The sequence below is a fragment of the Podarcis erhardii genome (genome assembly GCF_964252035.2).
Source record: "Podarcis erhardii genome assembly, chromosome: 5".
Classification (NCBI taxonomy): Eukaryota; Metazoa; Chordata; class Lepidosauria; order Squamata; family Lacertidae; genus Podarcis; species Podarcis erhardii.
In genome coordinates this window covers 44,213,608-44,239,792 of record NC_138509.1, presented here as the reverse complement: position 1 = coordinate 44,239,792, position 26,185 = coordinate 44,213,608, and the positions used below count along the sequence as shown (strand labels likewise).

General features: G+C 41.4%; 1 protein-coding gene across 5 annotated transcripts; it reads right to left on the bottom strand.

The window, feature by feature from the left end:
* Window positions 1–25: 25 nt before the first annotated feature.
* Window positions 26–25,404, bottom strand: DHX32 (DEAH-box helicase 32 (putative)). Of its 5 annotated transcripts, none has more exons than XM_081863219.1 (12): window positions 25,268–25,404; window positions 23,051–23,796; window positions 19,854–20,047; window positions 18,342–18,714; window positions 16,538–16,777; window positions 14,799–14,895; window positions 14,549–14,707; window positions 5,086–5,277; window positions 3,674–3,823; window positions 2,730–2,920; window positions 2,213–2,394; window positions 26–322 (listed from the first exon to the last, which is right to left on the bottom strand). In XM_081863219.1, exons 2-12 carry the CDS (start codon window positions 23,327–23,329, stop codon window positions 130–132), a joined length of 2,250 nt encoding a protein of 749 aa, XP_081719345.1. In that variant the 5' UTR covers window positions 23,330–23,796; window positions 25,268–25,404; the 3' UTR covers window positions 26–129. The 5 variants fall into 5 exon arrangements, with proteins under 5 accessions (XP_081719345.1, XP_081719346.1, XP_081719347.1 ...); XM_081863220.1 differs by lacking the exon at window positions 25,268–25,404 and adding an exon at window positions 25,147–25,169; XM_081863221.1 differs by lacking the exon at window positions 14,549–14,707.
* Window positions 25,405–26,185: the final 781 nt, after the last annotated feature.

Here is a 26,185-nt window from a genome sequence, read left to right as displayed (position 1 = left end):
AGATAATAACAAAAAACTCCTGCGATTTTGTTCTGTTTTAAAATCATTTCTCATGTCATATAAAAGCTGGTGTTGGGAATATATTGTACATAGAGTTTATATACTTCAACACAGTTTGGGATAGCAAACTTATTGAATAATGCATCGCTGTTCGGCAGGTTTTTCAGGATATTTTTTATATTCTTTATCTTTGCTGTTTGTTTTTTCTTCCTTGCCTGTTGTTGAAATGGGTGATAAATGATTGATTTCTTCCTGCAGAATAGCCTTGCTCTCACTGGCAGGCAGATTACTAAAATAGTATTGAGGTGCCAGCTCCACAAATCTGTTAAGAAACAGAATAAACAAGTGAGGGTATTTTTTTTTAAGAAGGCAATTTTTCAATATTTTCTATGACTGTTTTATGACTCATGCAGCAAATGCTTACAGGCAGGAACATTTTGATGCATTAAATATAGAGCTGCATAGCTGGAATCGGTTCCAAATTATATATTCCAGGTAAAGTGTACATATAAGATTATACAGTTTCTTTACAAATTAATATGTTCCGTTTGTCCTTAGAGTGCTAGTAGTTGGTTTCCAGGTGTTGCAAACCTCAATCAAAATATAACATAGTCCTGGATATGAGTATACCCTTTGCAAATTCTACCTGAAGCTTCAACCTATTTAAATTTAGGGAAACTGTAGAAGGGCACAATTTTTATCTATTTTAGTAGTTTGGGGAAAAGGAATGGTTTCCTGCTACTATGTGCATTATAGCATTTCAAATAAATTCAGTCATCACTAGCCACACATGTGCGGAATTATTAGTTGTTCATTAGTGCTCCTGATTCAGTGTATAACATGAATTTTGTTTAACTTTGATTTCACAACTGTGTATTGGTTCTGTGTGCCAGGACACTGAGGAATAGATATGCTCAGCGTTAACTTGCCCATAAATTTCATACTAGTCTTAACCTTGTCTATTACCCATATTCTTCAGCCTATCTTACTAAAAGGGGGATTGCATTGTATCAATTTGAACTTACTACCTGCTTGAGCAGGTGCATCAGACCAAGTGGTGACATAGGACTGAAATAACTGAAGGCTAAACATTTCATTTTTTTAATTTCTAATTAAAACTTTACTCCCTTATCCATGGTTCAGTAAGTGAAATGCTTTTAACCAAAATGTACTTATTTATTTAATAGAAAGCACTTCTGAAGTTCAGCCATGCTGAGCTGCAAGCTCAAACCATCTGCACAGAAACAAATTCTCAGTATGAAGTCAATGAGAACATGTGACTATAGTCTGCACTTTGTTTCCTCTTGTAAGGCCCTTTTAAAAAACAGTTATTTATCTATGCCACCAAGCAAACAGTGAAGTTAAAATGATTTGCTCAATGGCTATTTCTGGACAACTAATGTGGAGCTTGTCAGGTAGTACTTCATTACTGGGATTTTGCTTGAATGGGAGACTAGGAGCATAGCTTGAGCTGATGGTCCCAAAATGAGTAAATCTATTCTGCATTGATTCTGCATTTATTTGGATCATAGGATCATGCTAGCCCTGCAGATAAAATCAGTTGTGAAATGGTGAGATTTAAAAACTTTAAAACATTTCACTTCCTTGCCTCCCTTAATACACTTTCAGAATGCTGACAGATCTATTATGCACTTCCATGAGATTGTCAGTTGGATTTCTATAATTCAGTGTGAAAGTATCCTAATGATATTTCAAATACCTCCCATAAAATAACTTTCAGCACAAGTCATACTATTTCCACCAAATCAAAATTATGGAACAGGTAGCCCAAACTCTGCAGAAATGTTAGAGCACACACTTTGTATGCAGAAAACCCCACATGAAATACAGGGCATCTCCAGGTAGGACTAAGAAAGACACTTGTATGAAACACAGTCGGCACTGACAACACTGAGCTAGATGGACTAATAGTCTGACTCAATATAAGGCAGTCCCCTGTGGTCATAACCCGCTTAAAATAAGAAAAGTGCTAGGAGACTAACAGTATTAATGTGGATAGTGGGGTGTCAGCTTAAAAACAAACACACAAATGTATCTTGCTGCTGGAAGCTAAAGGCAGAGATCACCCACCCCTCCTGTCTCTCCAATTTTCCCAGGAAGCAAGCTGTGTAATGTTGGGTTGTGCTCTTAAATGGAAGTTGTATGCTACAAACATGAATGAAAACCTAAATTCCATCTTCCTCTTACTTACAGATCAGGTGATATCGCTGAGATGATTTTTAGAGAGTTGTTTTCAGCAATACTGAATTCATGGAACACAACCCACTCTGGGATCCTTGCAGTGTTGTAGTATATTGACAGAGGGTGAAGCTGGGCTACTTGCCTGTGTGACAACATTAAATAGTTTCCAGCACCATCAACATCACGAGCTATCTAGAACATGAAAAGTCAATAAATGACATGTAATTTACCTGGACTTATGCCTACTGCAGTGTATTACCTGCATTCAGTTATCCATTAAATACCAAAATACGATCCAAGAATGGTTCTCTTGTAGTCAAATGACTACACAAATTAATTTTACAGCTTTAAATGAATTGTAAGAGGACTGAAGAGTAAGCTATAGAATTAAAACAAATTGGGGGATAGGAATCAAAGGGACAGAGCATTATTATGTCAATACAAATGAAAGCAAAGTATTTTGATTAAATTACGCTTTTCCAAAACATTATTAAACTTAGATGAAGCTATTCATTTGGTTTCCTTACTTGCATAAAGTAACCAGACAAGAGTGCTTTCTTTATCCTCAGTACATTTTCTTTCAATCCAAAAGCAGGTGCTGAAATTGGGAGTTCAATTCGTTTCATAATGTCATCCAATTCAGCTCTGATAGCTTCCGCCATTCTTAGTGCAGAGCAGTTCAGAAAATACTCTTGACACCACTTTTCAGTACTACGGTCTGCGAGGGGGAAAAGGTAAAATTGTGTTTGTTTTTGCTAGAGAATCCAGTTCCATTACACTCAAAGGGACTTATTCCCAAATAAATTTGTACAGGACTGCAGCTTTCATCCTGAGAAGACATTCTGTCATGTAGATTTTACCTGACAGAATAACCCTTTGTTCAGGATAAAGGCTACAGTCATATACACACTTATCTGGGGATAAGTCCCAGTGAACCTAATGGAACTGACTTCTAAGTATGCATTTTTTACATTAGACTATTTAATTTACCATTTTAAAATTGGAATTCATTGCTAGCCCTCTTCAGGCATTCCATAGGAAGGGAAGTATGAAGCAAAAGGAGCCACTGGAAAGGGTGAGCTCTCTCCCCATGGTCCTCATTGTCCTCCATGAGTTGAAGACTCAGGGTTCTTAAAATATGCAAGAGCTTCCACAAAAAGAGAAGAAGGCTCCCTGCTTCAGTCACCCTCCCAAACAATGCCAGTGGCAGAGCTAGCACAGTCATTCCCATGGATTTGCCCCGCTTGTATTTGCTTAATGCTGAATATGAATGCCTGAAGAGGGCTCTTGCTGCCTATCCTCATTGCTCACATTGCCTCTTTCCCTGTTCCTTTTGCTGTTTTTTATGATTAAATAAAAATAAATTAGTCTGTTAGCTTATAGGCCCTATATAAGTGAAAGCTGGAATAATTGTTCAGAAACATTTCAGGATGAATTTTTAAAGTGTAATTAAAATATTTGACACACTTACACAGGCCTGTGGAGCTTGTCCTAGCTTCCTTGTAAGCCCTGTAGACATTGATAAGGGTAAAATGATCTCCAGCAGGATGCAAGAATTTTTGCCAGCAAGCGACTGCAATCTCTTCTGTTCCCTGTGGTGGGTTTAAAAAGCAACTAGGAGCTTGTGTTCAAAAGGAAAGAGAGAGAAATGAAAACAAGCTGATACGGTGAAATAAAGCTTACTATATGCACAATGTATGCTGTGTAATAATTTTTCCGTTATAATGTTGCCCTCACTCTTTGGTCCTTTAGCAAAACCTGTGGTTCACTCTCATCCCCTCCATTTTGACTGCCACAATGGTCTGAAAATACCCCTGAAAGAGTAGCAGTGTTTTCAACTAAAGCAATGACACCAAAACCATTTTTTTCTCCAGGCTTACATTCTGGGGAGAAATGCTGAGTTGGTGATGACTGGATAGTCTCCCCATAATACATAGCTTTGACCTCATGTTGTAGATAGGAGCACACATGACTGAATGTTTCCCCATGGAAACATTCCTGCAAGCAAAACTTGATGAACCAGGCTTCTCTGACATGCAAGTCTTCTATGTATTTTTTTAGGGGGAAGAGGGATTTGAGAATTCCATTGTGGGATCTCCCAGTTAATGTGGTACATTCAAGAGAAGTGCTCATCACTTCACTGAATATTTGCGACAACTGGACCCAAGTGTTGCTACAATTCTAGAAAACAGTGGGATTATTTGTAATTAAATACAGTATGTGTAGAATGAGACAGAAAAGCTATATATACATAACAATGGGAGTATTGGCACAACATTGCTTGGTATGTTAACCTTTTTTGCTACATCATTACACTAAAACCAGTGCCTGAGTTTTACTATATTGCAGAGCAAGCCTCTATAGGCCTGTATAATTTTATTCTCATTAAATATTGTGTGGAAGAAGTGACATAACCCATCCTGAACATCTGTGCAAAACAAAAAATAACTTGAATCCTTTTTAAATTTACATTTCATTAATTGTGAGTACTGCGATTTTTCTGGCTCTGATCTTTAATCAATTTAATAAGCAGATTAATTAAGGAAACCTCTGCTTGATTAATTGATAAGGAACAAATTTAACTGATGAAGTGATGAGTTAAGGGCATACCTCTTGTCTTTTTTCAAGCTTATTCTGATTTAGGTGTGTTAGCAAAATACAAGGTGGAATTATTAATGAAGCAGTAACTTTTTAATTAAACTGTAAGGTCTTTCACTGTTGCAAAGGGGCACTACTGAGGTTTTTGTAATATTTTAATTTTCTCATTTAGTTGGTTAAAAAGCAAACTATGAATCAACTAATCATCCTATAAATGGTTGATGGCAGTAGTTCTATATAATTATACTGGGCCTGAGCAGTAGCCACAAACGCTTCAGAAAATACCTGTTACCATGGCAGCAATGGTGAGCATTTCTTCCACACAGTCAAATTCACACGAAGCTAAAATAGCCTTTGACAGCTGTGGATCGACAGGAAACTCTGACATTATTATTCCAAATTCTGAAAGGTTTCCATCATTGTCCAGGGCAGCCAAATAATCCAGATCTTCCAGAGCTTGCATGAGACTTTCAGGAGCTGGGGAGGGGAGAAATATTTAGTTACACTGGTTGTTACATTCTGTCACTGTTCAGTGAAATGCCTATACAGACAGAATTAAACTAAGTATTTGATTATCACAAGGTTACAGGAAATTTTGCCTAATTTCTCTCTCAGGTAAATTGGGGCAGCAGTTGGCAACTTTTTGGGGTCCAGGGGCACATTTGGAATTTTGAGGCAGTGCCAAGTCAGAAAATTGCTGCTGGGAGTGTGGCCTAGAACAAAATGGCTGCCACACCCTCCAAAAGAGCAAAAAAAGAGAGAGGAATATGAAATGGTTCAAAAATGGAAAAAATCTATTTTTATTTTTTGCTCTTTAATGAAAAAGTTTGAACATTTCTTCTTTTCCAGAAACTCTTAAAACTGTTCTCCCCTGTACTCGACAATGTGGAAACAAACACACACACACACACACACCCCGCCCTTGCTGACAGTTCTGGCTATCTCGGCCTCATCACTGGAACAAAGAGCAAGTCTTCCCCAGAAGCACTGGAAGCCTTTCCAGAGGTTGCATTAGTTGCATTGTTTGCGAAGAAAAACTTGATTCCACAGCAGAGCTTCAATGTGTTTCCAGGGGGAGGGGGGTGCTGACACATACAGGTTTTGTGTACACTGAGGGCGATGGAGCTGACAGATATATTGACTGGGATCATTGTCCTTCCTTCTATGGTCCTGACATTTTCCTTGGCAGTGAAAAAAAGGCTAGAAGGTGCTTTCCTGCAATCTGCTATTTGGAATGCCAGAAATAATTAATTAATTAATTATTTAATTATTTTATTATTTTATTCCATTATTATTATTATTATTATTATTATTATTATTATTATTAATAATAATAATAATACCCCACCCATCTGGCTGGGTTTCCCTAGCCATTCTAGGTGGCTCCCAACAGAATATTAAAAACATGATAAAACATCAAACATTAAAAACTTCCCTAAACAGGGTTGCTTTCTAAAAGTCAGATAGTTGTTTATTTCATTGATGGGAGGGTGTTCCACAGGGCAGGCGCCAATACAGGGAAGGCTCTCTGCCTGGTCCAGCCACTGTCCGGAGGAATGCCTGCTGCTTGTGGCTGCAGGAATTCTGTGGCTTTTCTGTCTGGCCTAGAATTCTGTCCACTGGCCTAGAATTCTACCCAATTCATTGTGATTGGAATGGCAGCTCTTGTTTTTGTAGGGTTCTCTGGCAAACAGCTTATCTTGCCACATTTGCCTGGAGCCAAACCTATGCATGAGGGACAGCCTAGGGAGTTTCACAACTAATCTGTGCTACCTGTGGTGGTGTGGATTCCTCCTAGCAGCACACAAGTGCCATGTGTGTGGCAGAATGCATGGAATGGGTTAAGAGACAATCTCATGGCATCCCCGCCATTGCCACATATTGGTTGGTGCACACATACATTGCTAACATTGGAGGAAAGCATTAAATTCCTTCTAGTTATACCAGGGTAAGGTATAGCATAATGACAGCCATCACAGTTGGACCACTGGGCTTCTCTGAAAGGCTGCAATCTTCTGCAAAATTCATGTGCACAATTACTTAGCAATAAGCCCATTTAATTCAGCTGGACTAGCCTTGATACCGTGTGTGTGTGTGTTGCATTTCTTAGGAGAAGGACACTAAATAAAAGAATTGTTTGAAAGGGAAAATATGGCATTCATGACAGAAGTATGGAGGAACAGTGAACAATTATTTCCCAGTAATGCAATGAAACTGACCTCAACAGGAATGACGACAATATCTATTGAAAGCAACCACTGTTTTCAAAATATGCAGAAATGATTTGTATGAATATTTAAATTGCTAACAATGTTTTAATAAACTACAATGTGATACAGTGGGGAAAAAATAATAAAAACATTCAGCTGGACTAAATTCTAATGCAGCAGATGGGTAACTCTAGATGTTGCTGGACTACAGCTCTCATCCTCCTTGCTCATTGGCCATGCTGGTTGGGGCTGATGGGAGTTGGAGTCCTGCAACTTTAGGGCCGCAGGTTCCTCATCCCTGATTTAATGCATAGGAGTGGGCTGCATGCCAAACAACTTGAATTTTTGACCATCTTACAATACTCAGCAAAGATACCATGTGTTTGCCTAGAGATCTGATTTAATATTATTAGAATTCAGATCCCTGCCTGCACATCATGGAGAAAAGAGAACATTTATTAGCCAGCCTGTAAGGTTTAATGCGATAAAAGATGAGTCCTTGAGAAAGTCAAAGCATTGAAGAAGAAAACAGGTTGGATATTTAAGGGGGGGGGGGAGTTTGAGAGTTTTATCACTGAGCCATGAAATGAAAAGTAACAGCTGATGAATGGGAGAAACCAAGAGTCGGTGACAGAAAAACAGAGATGCAAGATTTAAAAGGGGGGCGGGGCAGCATGAATGGCTACTGAGCCTTTGAAGTAATTACCAGGGAATCATGGTAAACTAATTTCTATAAATCAATAAAGCAGTTTGTATTGTGAGCTGAATATATGGCTATTGTCCTTGGAAGCATCTGGCTCCGCAGCCAATTCTATTCTCTGGGGAGTCTTACTGTTTTGCATTTTTATATCTCCAAGTTGGTTGCTCCGAGACTGGGAAACAGGAATGACTCTAGGCTTTTGCTTCAGCATTATAATAAAAAAAGTGCTTCATTTTTTATTATATTGGAAAGGACAAGTTAATAAATGCAGATTATACAGGTGAAGGAACAGTAATAAAATAAAAGAAAACCTTGAATAGGGTTTTCAGATATTAGTCTGCATTTGCAGGCACAAATGCAGCCAATAAAAAAGTCATTGTAAAAATGGCAAAGGTTCATTTGAGAATTCTTTATGGTATTGTTCAGGTTTAAATAAAGCTCATCATAAATAAGAGAAACAAAAGCAACTCCTGTGTTTAATTCTGAAAGCCTTTCTTAATAAAGGACAGGGACATGTAGCGCTTTACAAAATAGGGCTTTAACAACATACAATGTCATTTTTATTACGTCTGGTCTGATCAGGTCAATGTTACTGGGAGCCAAGAGGCAAGCTCCACCTAGGGCTTTGTGAATCAAGGGCTGCCACAGTCACAGTGCACTGAAAAGGAATCAGCTATATAAAAATATTCAACTACATTTGTTCCCTCCATTATATAAAAACAAAATGGAGCTGCCTTTCACATATACCTTTGCCTACTTAAACTGGTTAGATTTTTAATACATTTTAAAAGGGATAATTACTATGCAAAGCAGAATGTAAATTTTATAGGTGAAATTTGTAAAAGAAACTAATAAACAGCTAGCCATCATTATCTGAAGTTCTATTCAGACAGAAATAGACATTGCAAGAGACATCGTGCTGCTTCTTCTATCACTGATCATGTTGTTCTGTACAAGACACTAGTATGAAAAGAGGAGAAAGAGGCACAGAGAAGCAGCAACTTTGAACCACTTGAGTGCTATATTCAGTGTTATTCACTGTATTATAAAATTCCACGTTCCCATTTAAACAAGTTGCCACAGATGTCATAGGAAAAAAACACTATCTTATGTCCAAGTAGTTCAATCACTAAAAAAAAAAAAAGAAGGATGGCACCATCAGTAATCCTTTCTGCAGCTATGAAAGGTGGGCCAATACAATTATCCCCATGATGCAAATAGGAAGCTGATGCTCAAAGTGATTTCTTATGGCCACCTTAAAGAGAAAATCTGGAAAGGCCAACATTTTTAAGGAGAGGAAAATGGTTTAGCTGTCCAGACCCAAATCTATCTTGGTAAAAGTATGCTAGTGCTACAGCAGAGAATTGTATTTGCTAACTTTTAAACATAAAAGGAAGGAGGAAGATTTGTCTCATAATGTGCCTTTTGGTCTTTCCAGGCTCTTTCCCATAGCATCTGGACAAAGCTATTCTCAATTTCACATCTGAATGCTGAGGACATTGGTGCTTAACCTCAGAGGGACAACAAACATACTATACAGCTTTGCAAATGTCTGCATTTTTCTATACCTTGCCATGAAGAAAGAACAGCTTTAATCATAGTCCTCAGAAACAGGTGTGCTTTTACTGTGCCAGCCAAATGGGCTGTAGCTTGGGACACACTTTGACTTGTGGACATTAAACAAAGAGAAGGTTCACTGGCTGGCAAATGGCAAGCTGTAAAATTATTGTTTTGGCTTAGCTAATCTACTCGGCAAGCTAATGTTGCGGGATAGTTGACTTGGGAGCACCCATCCAAGACTAGTGCCACCAGGTACTACTTTTCTAATCTACTGCATGTATGGAGAACTTCTAATGTAATGTAATGTAATCCAACACTTGGTAAATCACACTTCTTTGAATTACTACGCTGTGCTACTCTGTATTTATTGGTGTTCAACCTTACCTCGAAATAAAGCAAAACTGTACTTTATGCTGAGAGAGTGACTGTTCAAAGATTGCTCTTTGAGTTTCATGGCCAAGAGGGGATTCTAATTTAGGTTTTGCTTATGCAAACGCAACACTCCAACCTGTTCTTAGCAAGTTGATGTGCATTATTATTTAAACAGAGAACACACACACCGAAAGCTGTCTCAGGACAGTTTAAAATGGGGCCATTGGATATTGTTCATATTCACTCATATGACTCATCATCAGGCATAAGTCAAGAGATCAGAAAGTGGATAATTGGTTCACAATAAATTATTGGGCCCTCCAGATGTTGCTGGACTCCATCTCTCACCATCCCGGCCATGCTTGCTAGGGTTGATGGGAACTGCAGTCCAACAACATCTGGACAGCATGATGTTAGTTAACCCCAATCTATTTTAAATATATTTTGTCCCACTCTTCACCTATAAAGGCTCTCTGAACATATTATATATAATTAAAAAAAAGACTATGATAAAGTCAAAAGGAAATGGCTAGGTTAAAAGATGTAACAGGGCCCCAGTCTAGTAAAACAAATTGCTTGAAGTGGGGTGTCATCCCACCCCTTTTTACGTGGGCCTATAATCACCCCATGTCTTTCAGCTGATTGCGACTGGCCTAAACATTATACTTTCTTTCCTACCCCAAACTATGAAACCATCCCACTTCCTTCAAATTTGCAGGGGGGGAAGGAAGTGGGGTGGGGTGGGGCACTGCCCACGTCTAAAGGCTTCCCCATTCATTTAAATGGAATAAGATTCTAAAAAGGAATCAGATCATTTTTGGCACACAAAATCCACTATTGCCAAGTACACAATACATGTACAAAAAGCTGAATGATGCACACACCATTCACAAGTGAAGCGATTTTTGTCATGGGGATAAGTCCCTAAGTACAAGTACCATAAGGAGGGAATGTACCTGAGAAATCAAAATAGATCTAATGCAGTACCACTAAGTGAATAAAAAATAGTACCGAAATAATCAATCATCCTGAGAGTGAATCAATTCTCTGCAAAGTAAAGATGAAGTATACTCGGAAGGCATAATGGCAACTATAATGTATTTCTAAAATGGCATTGCAGAGAAGTCTGCCAGAGAATCATCTTAAGCAATTATCACCCTGAAAAATTCAGTCTCTTACTGAAACGCATTTCTGGCAATGTACTTCAGAACCTCCATCTAGTCCAGTTTCTGCTTCCCACAGCAGTAAACTATATAACGCTTGGAATCACACAAGAAGAGCCTGAAGGCACTAGCCATCTTCTGTTATTTATTTATGTCTATATTACAATCATATCCTCTCTTTCCAAGAAAGAGTCCAGGATGGTGTACATGTTTCTCCCCAAGTTTTCACCTCACAACAACCCTGTGGGGTAGGCTATGCTGAAAGGTTGCATGATGGCTTTATGGCTGAATGGGAGTTTGATCCTGGGTCTCCCCAGACCTACTATTATTATTTTTTAACATTCCAATTACTACAGTATGCTGTTACTTCCTAGCAATTGGTACTCAGTGGACGACTGCTTCTGAACATGGAAGTTCAATTATAACCACAGTGATTAATATTCCCTATCCACCAAATTGTCCAATCCCCCTTTAAACACTTCTAACTAGTAAATATCACCACATATTGTGGCAGTGGATTCTGCAAATTAATTACATGTATGAAGAAACAAGTTATCTTTCCTGAGTCTACAGAATTTAATTTGATGATCCCAAGTTCTACTATTATGAGGGAGGAACATGCATAATTTTATAAACCGGTATTGTGCCCCCGGTTAGCAATCTCTTTCTAAACTAAAAAGCCCACAAATGCTTTAGCCTTTCCTCATAGGAAAGATGCTCCAATCACGATAGTTTTTCTGGACCTTTTCCAGAGCTACAATATCCTTTCTGAGATGAGCCAATCAAAACTGTACATAGTATTCAAAATGTGGAGGGACTTCCTTCTGAGGCCATTCCTAATGCAACCAAACAAGTATAGCTCATTCTTACTTAGAAAGGAAATTGGCTATGGATTTTCAAGGGAGACTCCTCACATATTTGGATGGTAGTTAAGAGTTCTGTATTTTCAATAAAAACATAACGGATTGTGAGGTTGAGTGATCATCTCCACAGCTGATACTATCCAGTTTGACCTTGCTTTATTCTTGCTTCCACTTTAAACTGAAAATACAAAACCCACCTTTAAATTATCCTAGTCAGTACTGAAAGCAGACACAAAGCTTTCTGTGCAGCATACCAAAGGAGATGCCTAGAATGACAATGTTGAGAGGCAACACTATATAGGGGAAACAGTAACCGATGTTTCTCACTCCCTTTTGAAAGCACAATGCCTCAGGAAGGAAAGTGATACCTTCCCATATTTTTTCATGGTTTTTTAAAAGGTTGTTTTTTTAAGGTCAAAACAAGAGTGATAAATGCAATAAATCTGGAAATACAAAAGAAGTACTTGTTAAAGATCTGTAAAAGCTGTTTTATTTAAATGAATTGCTCCATCTTGCTGAAAGTCAGGCTTTATCTTTTGTAGAAGTGAAGATTACATTATTGTTTAATGTGGCATTTCCATTAAATAAAAAATTGGCTTGAACTGCAGGTTATCTTTAGTAATTGCTAAACACAGAGCACTTGCTAAAGGATAAAGCTAAAAGCCAGGAATTTCACCAGAAACAAGACCTGTTTACAAGCAGATACTGGTAATATTTTATCACTGCAATTGTTAGCGCTGGCATTTGCATGCTTTCTGCTTCCCTCCCCAACAACGTTCCTTTCTGTATCATATCTATCAGATTGTGATCAGGGATTGTCTTTCTTTTAATCTCTGTTCAGTGCCTAGAACAGTGTTTCCCAACCGGTGTTCCGCGGCACACTAGTGTGCCGCGAGACGTTGCCTGGTGTGCCGTGGGAGGGAGGCTGGCGAGTCGGGCGGTGAGAGGCGGGGCGGCGGCGGCGAGCACACGCGGGGCGGTGAGCGAGCGAGCTCCCACATCCCATCGCCCCGTGCTCCGCGCTGTTGTAGGCCAGCCCTGCGCACCCAGGGGACCTCCCCCCGAGAGCGCAAGGCTTGCGGGCGTCAGCTGGCAGCGCGGAGCACGGGGCGCCCTCCAGAGGACGCCCCGTGCTCCGCGCTGGTGTCGGCCAGCCTTGCGCACCCGGGGGATCTCCCCCCGGGAGCGCAAGGCTTGCGGGCAGCAGCCTGCAGCGCGGAGCACGGGGCGCCCTCCAGAGGACGCCCCGTGCTCCGCGCAGGTGTCCGCAAGCCTTGCGCACCCGGGGGATCTCCCCCCGGGAGCGCAAGGCTTGCGGGCGTCAGCTGGCAGCGCGGAGCACGGGGCGCCCTTCGGAGGACGCCCCGTGCTCCACGCAGGTGTCGGCCAGCCTTGCGCACCCGGGGGATCTCCCCCCGGGAGCACAACGCTTGCGGGCAGCAGCCTGCAGCGCGGAGCACGGGGCGCCCTCCAGAGGACGCCCCGTGCTCCACGCAGGTGTCCGCAAGCCTTGCGCACCCGGGGGATCTCCCCCCGGGAGCGCAAGGCTTGCGGGCAGCAGCCTGCAGCGCGGAGCACGGGGTGCCCTCCAGAGGATGCCCCGTGCTCTGCGCTGGTGTTGGCCAGCCTTGCACACCCGGGGGATCTCCCCCCAGGAGCGCAAGGCTTGCGGGCGGCAGCTGGCAGCGCGGAGCACGGGGCGCCCTTCGGAGGACGCCCCGTGCTCCGCGCTCGTGTTGGCAAGCCTTGCGCACCCGGGGGGCGCATGGGGCGCCCTGAAACAGAGGGTTCCCCATGCTGCGGACTGTAGCCTGCCGCCGGACACGCGGGGCGCCCTGAAGCAGAGCGCCCCTCGCGCCAGGCAGACATGGGCCAGCCCCACAAGCTCGGGGGACAGCGGGGAGGCGCAGCACCGCCATCCCACTGTTCCCCGACCTGGTTTTTTTGGGGGGAAATAAAGGAAAAAATTTTTTCCTTTATTTCCCCCCTCAAAAAAGTAGGTGCGTCCTATGGGACGGAGCGTCCTATGGGACGAAAAATACGGTTCTTACTATTTCATAATAAAGTAATTATAAAATACTTTCTTTGTGTTTATTTGATTCCTATTAAAGAGAGTTACTTTATATATAGTCAATATAGGCACAGAGTTAATTTTTTAAACATTTTCTAATGGTGGTGTGCCTCGAGATTTTTTTCATGAAACAAGTGTGCCTTTGCCCAAAAAAGGTTGGGAAACACTGTCTTAGACACTGTAAATTAATACTAATACTATACACATGGCTTCTGTTTCTGATGGCCACTGTGTCTTTATTGTAACATCAAGTTTGACCTTAACAGTTAGATCATGGTAGTTATCAAGCTGCCACCCTAAGCACAGTATTAGCAGAGCTTGGGTTATGATCTTATTTGTGAGCGTCCATTTTATTCTAATGGTGTAACTGATAAGCACTGTGGTCACATAATCTGTGCTATATGAAGCTCATGCTATCTTATATTATCCAGCCATGTCTTTATTTATTTAGGGGAATGCTAAAGGTAATGAGGCAGGTGCTAGGTAGCTATGTATCTATAGGCAGATCCTGCTACCTGAACACAATGTGTTCCAGGGAAATCGTTTGTTAGGCGAGTGTATCGAGTTGACAATACCCATTTGTTAATATGGGAAATTTTCTAATGCGTTCCTGACCAAAAATTCCCCCCAAATACTCAACTTTCATTCTGGAATACGTATAGCAGATAAAAATAAACAGGTTGTGTGCAAACACACCATAAGAATAGACCTTAGTTACAGTTTATGGTTAGCAAGGAGAGAGTTGAACCATGAGCCCTGGTTCAGACAGCAGACTAAGGCTAAGAAAATGGATAACAATTTGGTATTACCTGGCCTATCCATGAAATCACAGTGGCCTAGGCCTGCAATATCCATTCTTTTCAGAAAAAGAACCATGCTGGTCAAGTTGGATTCCTGAATTTTGGCCGGTGGTAGCAGCTTCACTTCATTATCTGTAAATTCTTCAGGGTAGAGGCAGAAACATTTACCTGCCAAGAAATTCAACAACAACCTTACTTCAACACATTCTCTTGTGATAAACATGGTTGTTTAAAGCTGACAATGATTCCCCCCCCTTACCTGAAGACATGCCCAGAATTTGCCTACGCATCTCAGCTTGGCTTTTGCTAATGGACTGTATCACAACAGCATCTGTTCTGATTCGAGGACTGTATACCTTGCAAATCAAGAGAGACATGACTGTATTGAAAAAAAGAAAGATTGAGCAAGATCGCAATGGATTTGCATTGAGTTTTTGCTTAGAAGGTTTTTCTCGCTGTGTTTCATGAAATGCTTGGCTGCAAATTCATTTCCTTTCCACAATATTTATTATTGTTTCACTTGTCTTGAAATGAAAAAGTGAAAGCAGTTTGATAAATTGACTGAAACACCACTTGTTCCTGTCAGGATCGTTGTAGTTTTGCTGTCATATCTTGGAGAAATTCTCTTCAATAAAACACACCAGTCCACTGAGGATGCTGTGCCTGAACAGACAGTGCTTCCATAGACTCAAAATAGCTCTTTTCCCCCCTTTTCCTATGTCTATGTGAATATAGGTAAAGGGAAAGGACCCCTGCATGGTTAAGCCCAGTCAAAGGTGACTATGGGGTTGCACGTTCATCTCACTTTAAGGCCGAGAGAGCTGGCATTTGTCCACAGACAGCTTTCTGGGTCATGTGGCCAGCAAGACTAAACCGCTTCGGTGCAACAGAAGACCTTGATGGAAACCAGAGCGCACAGAAATGCCATTTACCTTCCCACCATAGCAGTACCTATTTATCTACTTGCACTGGCATGCTTTCAAACTGCTAGGTTGGCAGGAGCTGGGACAGAGCAACGGGAGCTCACCACGTCACAGGGATTCAAACCGGTGACATTCTGATCGGCAAGCTCAAGAAGCTTTAGACTACAGCGCCACCTGCATCATACAGACACAGGCAGCACTGGGAGATAAGGGGTGCATAGCAGGTCTATGAGTTCCTCCTGTATTCCTGCCCAGTCCCACACCCACCACTGCTTGATACACTTAACTCATATTCCATGATAATCACAGAAAGCAGGTGCAATAACCCCAAATGTGGGGAAAGTGAATTGCAATTCTGCTTAGAGCTTACAATGGAATGGGATAAACATGGAGAAAATATACAATATCCCTGATACTGTGGGGAAAGTCAATTGCATTCTCAATTGTAGTTTACAGTGAAAAAGCAATGATTTATCAGGGCTAGCAGTTACCCATCTGGAAGCAGCAATGGTTCAGGCTGGGAGCTCTGATGTGCAGCAAGATCCCACGCCTGGAATAGTTCCCCATTCATTTCAGTGAATGGAGAATGGAATCTGCAAAAACATTCCTTAGCTCTTTTCATGTCAGTGTTTTGTTTTGTTTTAAACACAGCAGAGCACACGTGGAATTCTGTATTGACTGCATGGCTATTTCAAGAAAGGACATGCCTTCACACATGTATATTTGTCTGGACTGACGTTTCTCAAAAATAAAACCAAGAAGCTTGAAAATCAATGAAAATACAATTTGGCCTCTGCACTGAAAACCCGTTTTAATTAAAAATGTTGATTGAGCTGACTTCAAATGTTGCAGCACAGAGTTTGAGGGTGTGGAAGGAACTATGGGGGTGGGGGAAGGGGACAAGAGGCAGGTGAATCCCTGTTGTGCATGGGGGGAGGGAATAGAAAATTATGCCAGCCTTTTAAACAAGTACATATCAAGATCCACACCATAATGAACTATGCAGGTATGTGAAACCTCACCTTTGAGACATGTGTTGCCCCATTGGTAATTTATTAAATATTATTTTACTTACCTTTCTTTTCTCTATCCCAACATCTATAACAAAGGCCACAGTTTTAATCCAAACCAAAGATCCCCCAAAGCTTGTAGTTAGCAACACTCTTCTCCTGTAATTTTTGCAAGGCCCTTCTTCATTTGGCTTGAGGATTCTCTCTCTTTCACTGGGATAGAGAAGAACAGGGACCAATTCACCAAGTTCAGGATTTAAATTAGGCCCTTCTTGTTGAATAATCTTGTAGGCTTTTCCAATTTCCTAGAAGCAGTGAAGACATCTTTCATGAAAATTAAACAGGCTCACTGTGCCAATTCTGAATCTATTCTCTCTTTTTAATGGATTTTATTTCTATGTTAAGCTCTAATGGCAAAAATATAACAGTCATGATGCTGATTAAATTGAGGAAATTGTAACAGAAGCATACATAGAAACATCATATACGGTAATGCGGCAATTCTGTTTCTTGATGAATTTATTTCAGCCCAAGAAGGGGCTTCTTTCTCTTCCTTCCCCCATTTGCTTAAGTGCCATATTCCTTACAGATTTCTGCCATTTGACAGTCTATCATGGCTATACCAATCTCACAGAAAGACATTCTAATATCCATAACAAAACATTAACACGCTGCTAGAACAGTAATACTGTAATGAAAAATTATAACATGGCGCCTTGATTTTCCATATCAGTGTGTTCCATACACTTCCCAGAAATAGGACAAATTAATTTGGAAGAATCTCTATCTTGCTAACTTTGAAAATTACTATTATGTTCTTAGTCTAGTTAGAATTTAAAGTATCAAAAGTGCTATAAACCATATATGAAAGTGACTAATTTTTCTTTATCGCTATTAAAATAATTGAACATATAGGAGAATTGCAAATTTGCTTTATAGCATTCTCCCCAGTGGCAGATGAACTCTCTGGGGGTAATAAAAATCAATAAAATGCTAAAGAAACCTTTAATTGAAAAATTAAGTTTGAGAATTTAAAGGCATAAAAGTGTAAGAATTCAACAGCTCTAAAGTATTTGTTAAATTATGTCGTTCTTCTTTCACATTATAAAAAATGATTGCTTGCAAAAGATATGGAAAAGAGTATAATGCAATTTAAAATGCATTTCTCTCTCTCCAAAGGCTTAAAGTATTTCTTTTGAATACTACTGCCCCCCCCCCCAAGTCTTTTAATGTCAAAGTGATACATACAGGACCAAAACGCTTTGCCTACATGATTATTCACCTTGATTTCTTAGTAGCAGTTTTGATCCCAGAAAATCTAAAGACCCACTATAATAGAATATGCTATCTAGGGCTCCGTCTGCACTATACACTGAAAACAGTTTTAGACCTCTTTAAACCATAATGGCTTCTCCCAAAGAGTCCCGGGAGCTGTACTTTGTTAAGGGTGCTGGGAGTTTTAGGAGACCCCTATTCTTCTTATAGCGGTACAATTCTCATAGTTCCCTGGGAAGAGAGATTGACTGTTAAATCGCTTTGAGAATTGTAGCTCTGTGAGAGGAATAAGCCACAACCTAGATAGCAGCCCTGGTAAAGTGAGTTGCTGCTAGATCTTCCTAAAAGTAGCTTGCTACGGTTACCTTACAGCATAATTATTGGCATGCCTACTCTGACGTAAACCCTACTTAGTTCAATGGGACTTTCTCCCAAGTAAGTATATATAGAACTGTAGACTTAGTGCAACATGAGTATTTTTTAAAAATTGGCCTAATTACAGAAGGTTTTAAAGGGGGTATGGAAATTGCTCATCCTAACATAGAAGCCCAAGTACGCAAATACTTTCTGTGATACATTAAATGGCTTACTTACTTGTTCACAGGCCAGAAAGATCACAATATCACCTCTCTCTTTAGAGTTATGAATCTCAAAAAGCAGTCTTAAAGCAGAAGAGAAATTATCTTTCTGAATGCAACAGGTATACACAACCTCCACCTGGTATCTGCTTTTCACTCTTATGAGAGACGTGCTGCCATAATATGTCTGTAGTTTGGTGCACATTTGAGTAGATGTAATTACAATTAGCTTCAGCTCGGGTCTTAATATCACTACATCTTTAAGGAGTCCAAGCAATACATCTGTTGGGAGGGTTCTTTCATGCACATCATCCAAAATGATGATTCCATAATTGCTCAGAAAGGGATTGGACATCATTTCTCTTTGTAGCATGTCATCTGTACTGTATCTGTAGCCATGCAAAGAAAGATCATTATTCAAAATTGGTGATGACATAAGCTAAAGGAGACAGCACACATTCTTCAGGCTATGCATAATCTGCCCAGGTTTTTCCTTCAAAATGAAAATATCAACAAAATTGCACTAAAGTGGTGGGGTCGGAGAAATCATGGCAGATTAGAATAACCTGTCAGGCTTATGCTGTCATACCTGCAAGAAGAAGAGTAGAAGAGTTTGGATTTGATATCCCGCCTTTCACTCCCCTTAAGGAGTCTCAAAGCGGCTAACATTCTCCTTTCCCTTCCTCCCCCACAACAAACACTCTGTGAGGTGAGTGGGGCTGAGAGACTTCAGAGAAGTGTGATTAGCCCAAGGTCACCCAGCAGCTGCATGTGGAGGAGGCAATAATTCAGCATATATCTGGTATGAGAAAGACACAGCAATCCCATGTGTGTTTCCTCAAAAGGAAGTCCCAGTGTGTTCAACAGGGATAACTCACAGGTAAGTAAACACAGGATTGCAGCCTAAATTCCACTGACTGCAGTAGGTTTTAACATGCCAGACTGTGAGCACAGAGTTGATTTATGCTCAGAAAAAGTAAAAAACAGCTTGTCAGAATAGGAAATAAAGTACTAAGATGGGTCCCAAAAATATACACCTCAAGTGTCAAAAGCTAGGGTAAAGCTGTATGCCATACATGTACACATATGTGTGTGCATCACATGCACAGAAACATGATGCATCTCCTATAGGGTAGGGTTTAGGCCATCTGACAGCCAAATTTTACGTCCACAACCATGTTCCTAAATGCAGTAGTTTGTTTTTTCACATTTCCACATCTAAGTTGGTTAATTAAAGGGATCCACAGAGACATCAATAGCACATGTATTTGTAAGGTTGGGAACGATAACCCTGTCCTCAAGTCAATTTGACCTCAGTATCTGGTTCAATGCAACCCATTCACTTTATCACAAAGAACTACTGAAGATCAAGACCTTTATAGTTTTGTCACATAATCTTCATAGAACTGTATCAGGCTCTGTTTCTTAGCTAGTGTGTGATGCTAGAGCATACTGGAATTACACATTTGTATGTAGGTTATATAGAGTACCTGTACATATTAGAGGGACTGAATATGAATGCACAAACCTCAGGATCGTTTCACTATTACAGCAGCTCTCACATGGGACCACATAACCCACTTCATGACCAATATTGACGTCCATCTCGTCAGCTACTTGCAACGCCAGCCATACTGCTGTATGTTTATGTGTCTGTGTGCACACAATTGTTCCGTGTTGAAAATGAGTGGAAAGAGAATATTCAGCACACCACTGGGGCACCTTTAATATTAAAAAAGTTAGAGAGAAATGAATCCATCTATGAAATGAATACACAAGCTTATTTGATTACATGTGCTGTCTCAAGTGAACATCTGCTGTTTGCTTGCTAGCTGTCTGCCTACTAGCAACTGAACAGTTCAATAAATGGAAATTATTTTCCTGGATAAATGTCAAGACCCCGAGTCAGTTAAGTGGTCAAACATAAAGTGAAAGACAGTTCTGGAAATTTCTTGTTCTGAACTAGATTAGCCTGAGTATATTAGAGAAGTGACAGGAATGGCCTCTGGGGAGAAAAGGACACCAACCCTATCATACTTGAGCATTTTGGTTCCTTGCTTGGTTTAACAGTGTGAGGGACATTTCTGATCAGGGTCAGGGGGGCCAAATCCCTGTTTGTGTTTCCTTCTGGGCTTACAGCCCTGGCTCTGCTCAGTCACTTTAGCACAAAATGACCATCTGTCAGAAAGAAGTCAACAGCTGATGTTAATGTTTATTTGAAGCAGAAGGATTGTTTGTATTTATTGCCATAACTCTGGAATTTGTAGAGGAAATCCATGGGGGTTGTACATCTGTAGACAATGAAAGTGTCTTGGAGTAATCCACATGGCCATAAAACAGGGGAACAAAAGATATTCTTTCCTTTTGAAAGGAAAATTAATAAAGGGTCAGTTTATGCACCATCATGTATAATTGTATAAATGATTGAATTAGATGTTAGGGGAGGGCAGTATCTCTGGTGGGGACACATTGTGTTTCTTCTGGGGAAGTTCGTCCATCTTTGGTCCCCAAACCTGAACTCAGCTCTCACCTGTGGCTCATAGAAGCAGTCAACATGTGACAGTGGTGACATCCTGGGAAACAGCTGCAACTGGCCAGCTAAACCAGGTAAGGGTAGCCGATGGGTCTTAAACCCTCAGTGAGTTAAGGACTTATCTATCCCCTGCATTTGAAGATGAGGCCAATAGCAGGTACGATGGTCAAGAAGACTTTTCTTCATGTGCTGTTAAGGGAAATCAGGCTCACCAGCCTGGGAAGGTAGACTATCTTGGGGAAGGAGAAAACCCCCTAAACCTCTGTTGCCTTGTGGTTATACCAGTGTTTCCCAACCTTGGGTCTCCAGCTGTTTTTGCACTACAACTCCCATCATCCCTAGCTAGCAAGACCAGTGGTCAGGAATGATGGGAACTGTAGTCCAAAAGCAGCTGGAGACCCAGGGTTGGGAAACACTGGGTTATACAATTCATGAGAAAGGCTTTGGGAGTAAGCCCCTGAGGTGTGTAATTCCTCAGCTGGAGTAGGCTCAGAACAGGTGAGGGTCAAGTGCCTCATCAAGCCCAGATGCTGCAATCAGCATACAAAGTACAAAAGGGAAGCAAAGCTGAGGTGCTGTGTCTGCTCAACTTCCCATGTTGGTTGGACCACAGCTTGGATGGATGGCCCAGGGTGCTCTTCAGGACTATACTTGTATGGGACTGACCTCCAGGTGCCCTGACCCCGGATCAGAGACAGGAACCAGGCTGGACTTTGGACCTGTTGGCCTGCCAGACTGCTGGACTGTGTGCCAGCATATGCTGTGGGATTGTGTACTCCAGCGGGACTTGCCACCAGGTACCCCATTGTTCAGGACACTCTGGTTTTTGTATAACCAGAATGTGGCCTATATTGCAAAGCTAAGAATCACATCCATTTCTCTGCTCACTGTTGCCTCTGGTCTCCAGTAAAGTTTCCCATGAAGGAATGTGGCCCTCATGCTGGAAACGGTAGCTCACTACTGTTTTATCGACAGTATGGCAAGGTATAAGTCTGCTGGAATATAAATGTCTTCTCCACTAACTAGAAGAAAGAGGTCCATTTGAGCCTTGGGTGTGTGGGAGATATTCCATAATAGTGGAGTCACTGAGATGGCCCTATATATGTCATACATTAGTAGCAGAAATGAATGTTCTTAACTTTTTGAAATGCTTGTGGTGATGAAAGTTCAAAGTCCTTGTGCCAGTGGAGGAGGCTGGCAGATGCCCTTGGGAAACAGATTGCCTTTTCTTGTCTTAGTGAATTGATTTCAATGTAGCTCATATGGAAGTAATTACTGATTGATTATGCTTGTCTTATACATGATAAAAAATTCATGGATTTTAAAGTTAAAATTCTAAACATGCACTATATCTCTATCTATATATCTAATCGCATATTAATCTGTTTAAGTACAATGTTTTAACTTTTGTATGTTTTGAAGTATGGCTTTGATATTTTTTCTTGCTTTTATTTTATCTTTTTGTAAAGATAATTTTATCTTTTTTTATCTTTTATTTTATTTTATCTTTTTGTAAAGATAAAATAAGGTTATTTTTTAACAAACAAGCAGTGTATAAATTTTATGAAATACAACATTTATCAGTTAATTTGTCCTCTGTTTCTAAAACCATATCACATTTTAATTCTTGTCTTTTCAACCACCTACAATGAAATGTTGGATAATATAATCAAATAGGCAATAAGAAGTGCATTCTGTCAAACTATATGGTGAAATGAACTTCATGTACTGCTCTTTTGAACTTTGCTTTAAAATGGCAATCTCTCGTATACTACATGCCAAACAAGTATTGAAACTCAATAGTTGAGAGAGATCCCCTCCTGCATGAACAAATCTTTAAAGGTGCAGTACAGAACTGGATCATGGGTCCTGTTTTTTTAAGGACCTCAATCCTGAAGCCCTAGTAAAACCATTCCTGTCACCACCACTCCCAAGCCTACTGCAATTAATATTGTGCAGATGAGATTTTGATTGGCCTAATACATTTGACAATATTGGAGTACCACAGGACATTCACTGAAAGCAGGCAACAGTTTTACATTCTAGGATGTTCAATAAGTGGTAACATACAGGATCACATGCCTAAAAACTTAGTTCAATGTTCTGTCCATTACAAGATCTATTTTAAAAATATGAATGTTGCATATAATTAATTCATATCATACTGCAAGTCCTTTGTTACAAACACTCACCTGGGAGCTCTTACCAGTTTTGGCATCTCCTGAAACAATCACAATCTGATGATGATGCAGACTTTCCATGAAAGCATATTTCACTTGCCAGACTGGAAGTTCCTCTCTTTCTTTGAGAAGTTTGTAGTAACGGGAAGAGAACGGCAATCCATCAAAAGGATTCATCTCTAAATCTGCTGCACATCTCTCCATCCTTTCCTTTTCCATCTCCTCCCCATCAGAAGAGTCAAATAATTCTGAAAAGCACTGCTTCTCAGAATAAGAAACAAAGTAGTCCATAGCTCTCCTTCATGTATTATTCCCAGCAATGAATATCAGAACATCAATGAAAACCTTTTACATTAATAAATCACCAAAGTCACCCAGTTCAGAAACAGTATATTCCAAAAGTGCCACAAAGTTTATATTCCAAGGGTTTGTTTTCTCTTTCCCTTCTTTATTTCTTTGTCACCTCTGTGGGCCGTGAGGTTGATTCATCACAAAGTTTATTTGAGAGACGTCTAAAAACTAAAACACCTACATTTAAAATGATTCACTCCTGGAAATACAGTTCTGCAGAAACCAATCACTTCCTGCATATTGATTTGATGTATTTTTCCTCCAGATCAGACCAATTAGTAAGAAATTGGTTTGGTTTCTTGCAGTGTATTCTGCAGCTTCTCTCTTGCTGGTCTGGTGATTAAGGATTCTGCTGAGTTACCGCTTTGTCACACGTGTCTCCATCCTGATTCATTGTGAATAGAAGCCTACAGGATGAGATTATTGTGTCTGATTGTGAAAAGGGTCACATGGTTGCTTAATCCCATTACAATAGATTTTACCACAGGATGTGCAGTGCAAAACTGGGGGAAGCAGGCAGCTCTGCGCAGCAACCATATAAATGTATACAGTGGTAACCTTGGGTTACATACGCTTCAGGTTACATACGCTTCAGGTTACAGACTCCTCTAACCCAGAAATAGTACCTCAAGTTAAGAACTTTGCTTCAGAATGAGAACAGAAATCGTGCTCCAGCAGCGGGAGGCCCCATTAGCTATAGTGGTGCTTCAGGTTAAGAACAGTTTCAGGTTAAGAACGGACCTCTGGAACAAATTAAGTACGTAACCAGAGGTACCACTGTAATTAGAAATGTGTTTTAAATTTAGGCCAAACATCTGAAACACTGTAGTAAAATCTGAAGTGTTCTAGAATTTAGAAAACAGTATGGGAGAATGAGACATTATTGTTTAAATCCCATAAAGGACAGATGAAGGGGCGGTCCTAGACAAAGTGCACTGGGATGAGCAGATACTTGGTTTAGCTGGCTGATTTCCAGCTCAGCCAGTGTTAATTTTCCAATCCAGCTCAGCTGAAGTTATGCTGGTGTAATTGCCTTATCCTTGCACAGCTGGCTCTGGCTGAGCTAAAGTGGTTGCAAAAGGGACTTAGGCTGGATCCTAAACCCATTCAGCTCCAGTGGCCTGACAATCTAGCATAGCACACTATTTGAAAGGCCTATTTCCCCTCTGCCAGGCTAAGGCAGAACAGTAGCAGCCTTGCTGCTGAACAGGGTTTCTCTTTCTCTCTCTCTCTCTCTCTCTCTCTCTCTCTCTCCCCCTCTTGGGAGTTGGATATGCCACTATAGCTGTTAAAAGCGCAGGGAGGAGGTGGCAAGCCATCTCTGGGTTGATAAGCCTATGGGAGTTAGTTGGAGTCTCTCTCTCTCTCTCTGCCCTTGGTTTCGACTTTGGGGGATCCCAAGGCCTAGTTTGGTCTCCGGGCCAGGCCATTGGCGTTGCTATGGCAACGGGACTCTGGGCGCGGCCCAGCCTGCGGGAGGAATCTCAACCGGCCGCTGCTCATGGAGGCCGGCGGAGGTGAGGAGAAAAGTAGCGGAGCGGACGGGAAGGCTGAGAAGGAAGGGAAGAGGGGTGAGAGGACCTCGTCGAAGACGGAGAGGGCGGGGGGTGAGGGATAAAGAGGGAGACATTTCTTTCAGCCACGACTCAACAGCGTTTGAAATAATACTGTATTAAAAATCAAAAAATGCACCTGAGCATGCACAGAGCGCATTCCCCCCCCCCAGACATGAACCATGTCTCCTGGTTTTTCATTACCGCTTGGCTCCGAGGCCGCCTCCTTAAACGGAGCACTTGCCGTAGGATTTGACCCCACGGGGAGGAGGTAGAATAGGGTGGTGGTTGTTTTTTTTGGTAAAGTTCCCCTCACTAGCAATACCTGCAGAAAAAGTCAAGGATCCAGATTTTTCTCAGCATATGGAGATTCAGTGAAAAGGGAAGCTTAACTTGTTGGGTTTCTGCCTGTTGGTAGATCCCCAGCTGATCCTGGTAAATTGCGGGATCCTCATCGTGCACAAAAAGTTACGGGGGGGGGGGGGGAGGAAACTAAAAAACTCTGTGCAGTCCTCCCCCAAAACAGCTAAACAACTCTGGGCAATCCACCCACCCCACGCAGGCTCCTCCTGCCTCCAGTGACAATGGTAGATCACTGCCAGTAGTTTTTTTTTAATACTGGGAGTAGATCGCAGTCTCTTGGGAGTTGGATATGCCACTATAGCTGTTAAAAGCGCAGGGAGGAGGTGGCAAGCCATCTCTGGGTTGATAAGCCTATGGGAGTTAGTTGGAGTCTCTCTCTCTCTCTCTCTCTCTGCCCTTGGTTTCGACTTTGGGGGATCCCAAGGCCTAGTTTGGTCTCCGGGCCAGGCTGTTGGCGTTGCTATGGCAACGGGACTCTGGGCGCGGCCCAGCCGGCTGGAGGAATCTCAACCGGCCGCTGCTCATGGAGGCCGGCGGAGGTGAGGAGAAAAGTAGCGGAGCGGACGGGAAGGCTGAGAAGGAAGGGAAGAGGGGTGAGAGGACCTCGTCGAAGACGGAGAGGGCGGGGGGTGAGGGATGAGGAGGGAGACATTTCTTTCAGCCACGACTCAACAGCGTTTGAAATAATACTGTATTAAAAATCAAAAAATGCACCTGAGCATGCACAGAGTGCATTCCCCCCCCCCAGACATGAACCATGTCTCCTGGTTTTTCATTACCGCTTGGCTCCGAGGCCGCCTCCTTAAACGGAGCACTTGCCGTAGGATTTGACCCCACGGGGAGGAGGTAGAATAGGGTGGTGGTTGTTTTTTTTTGGTAA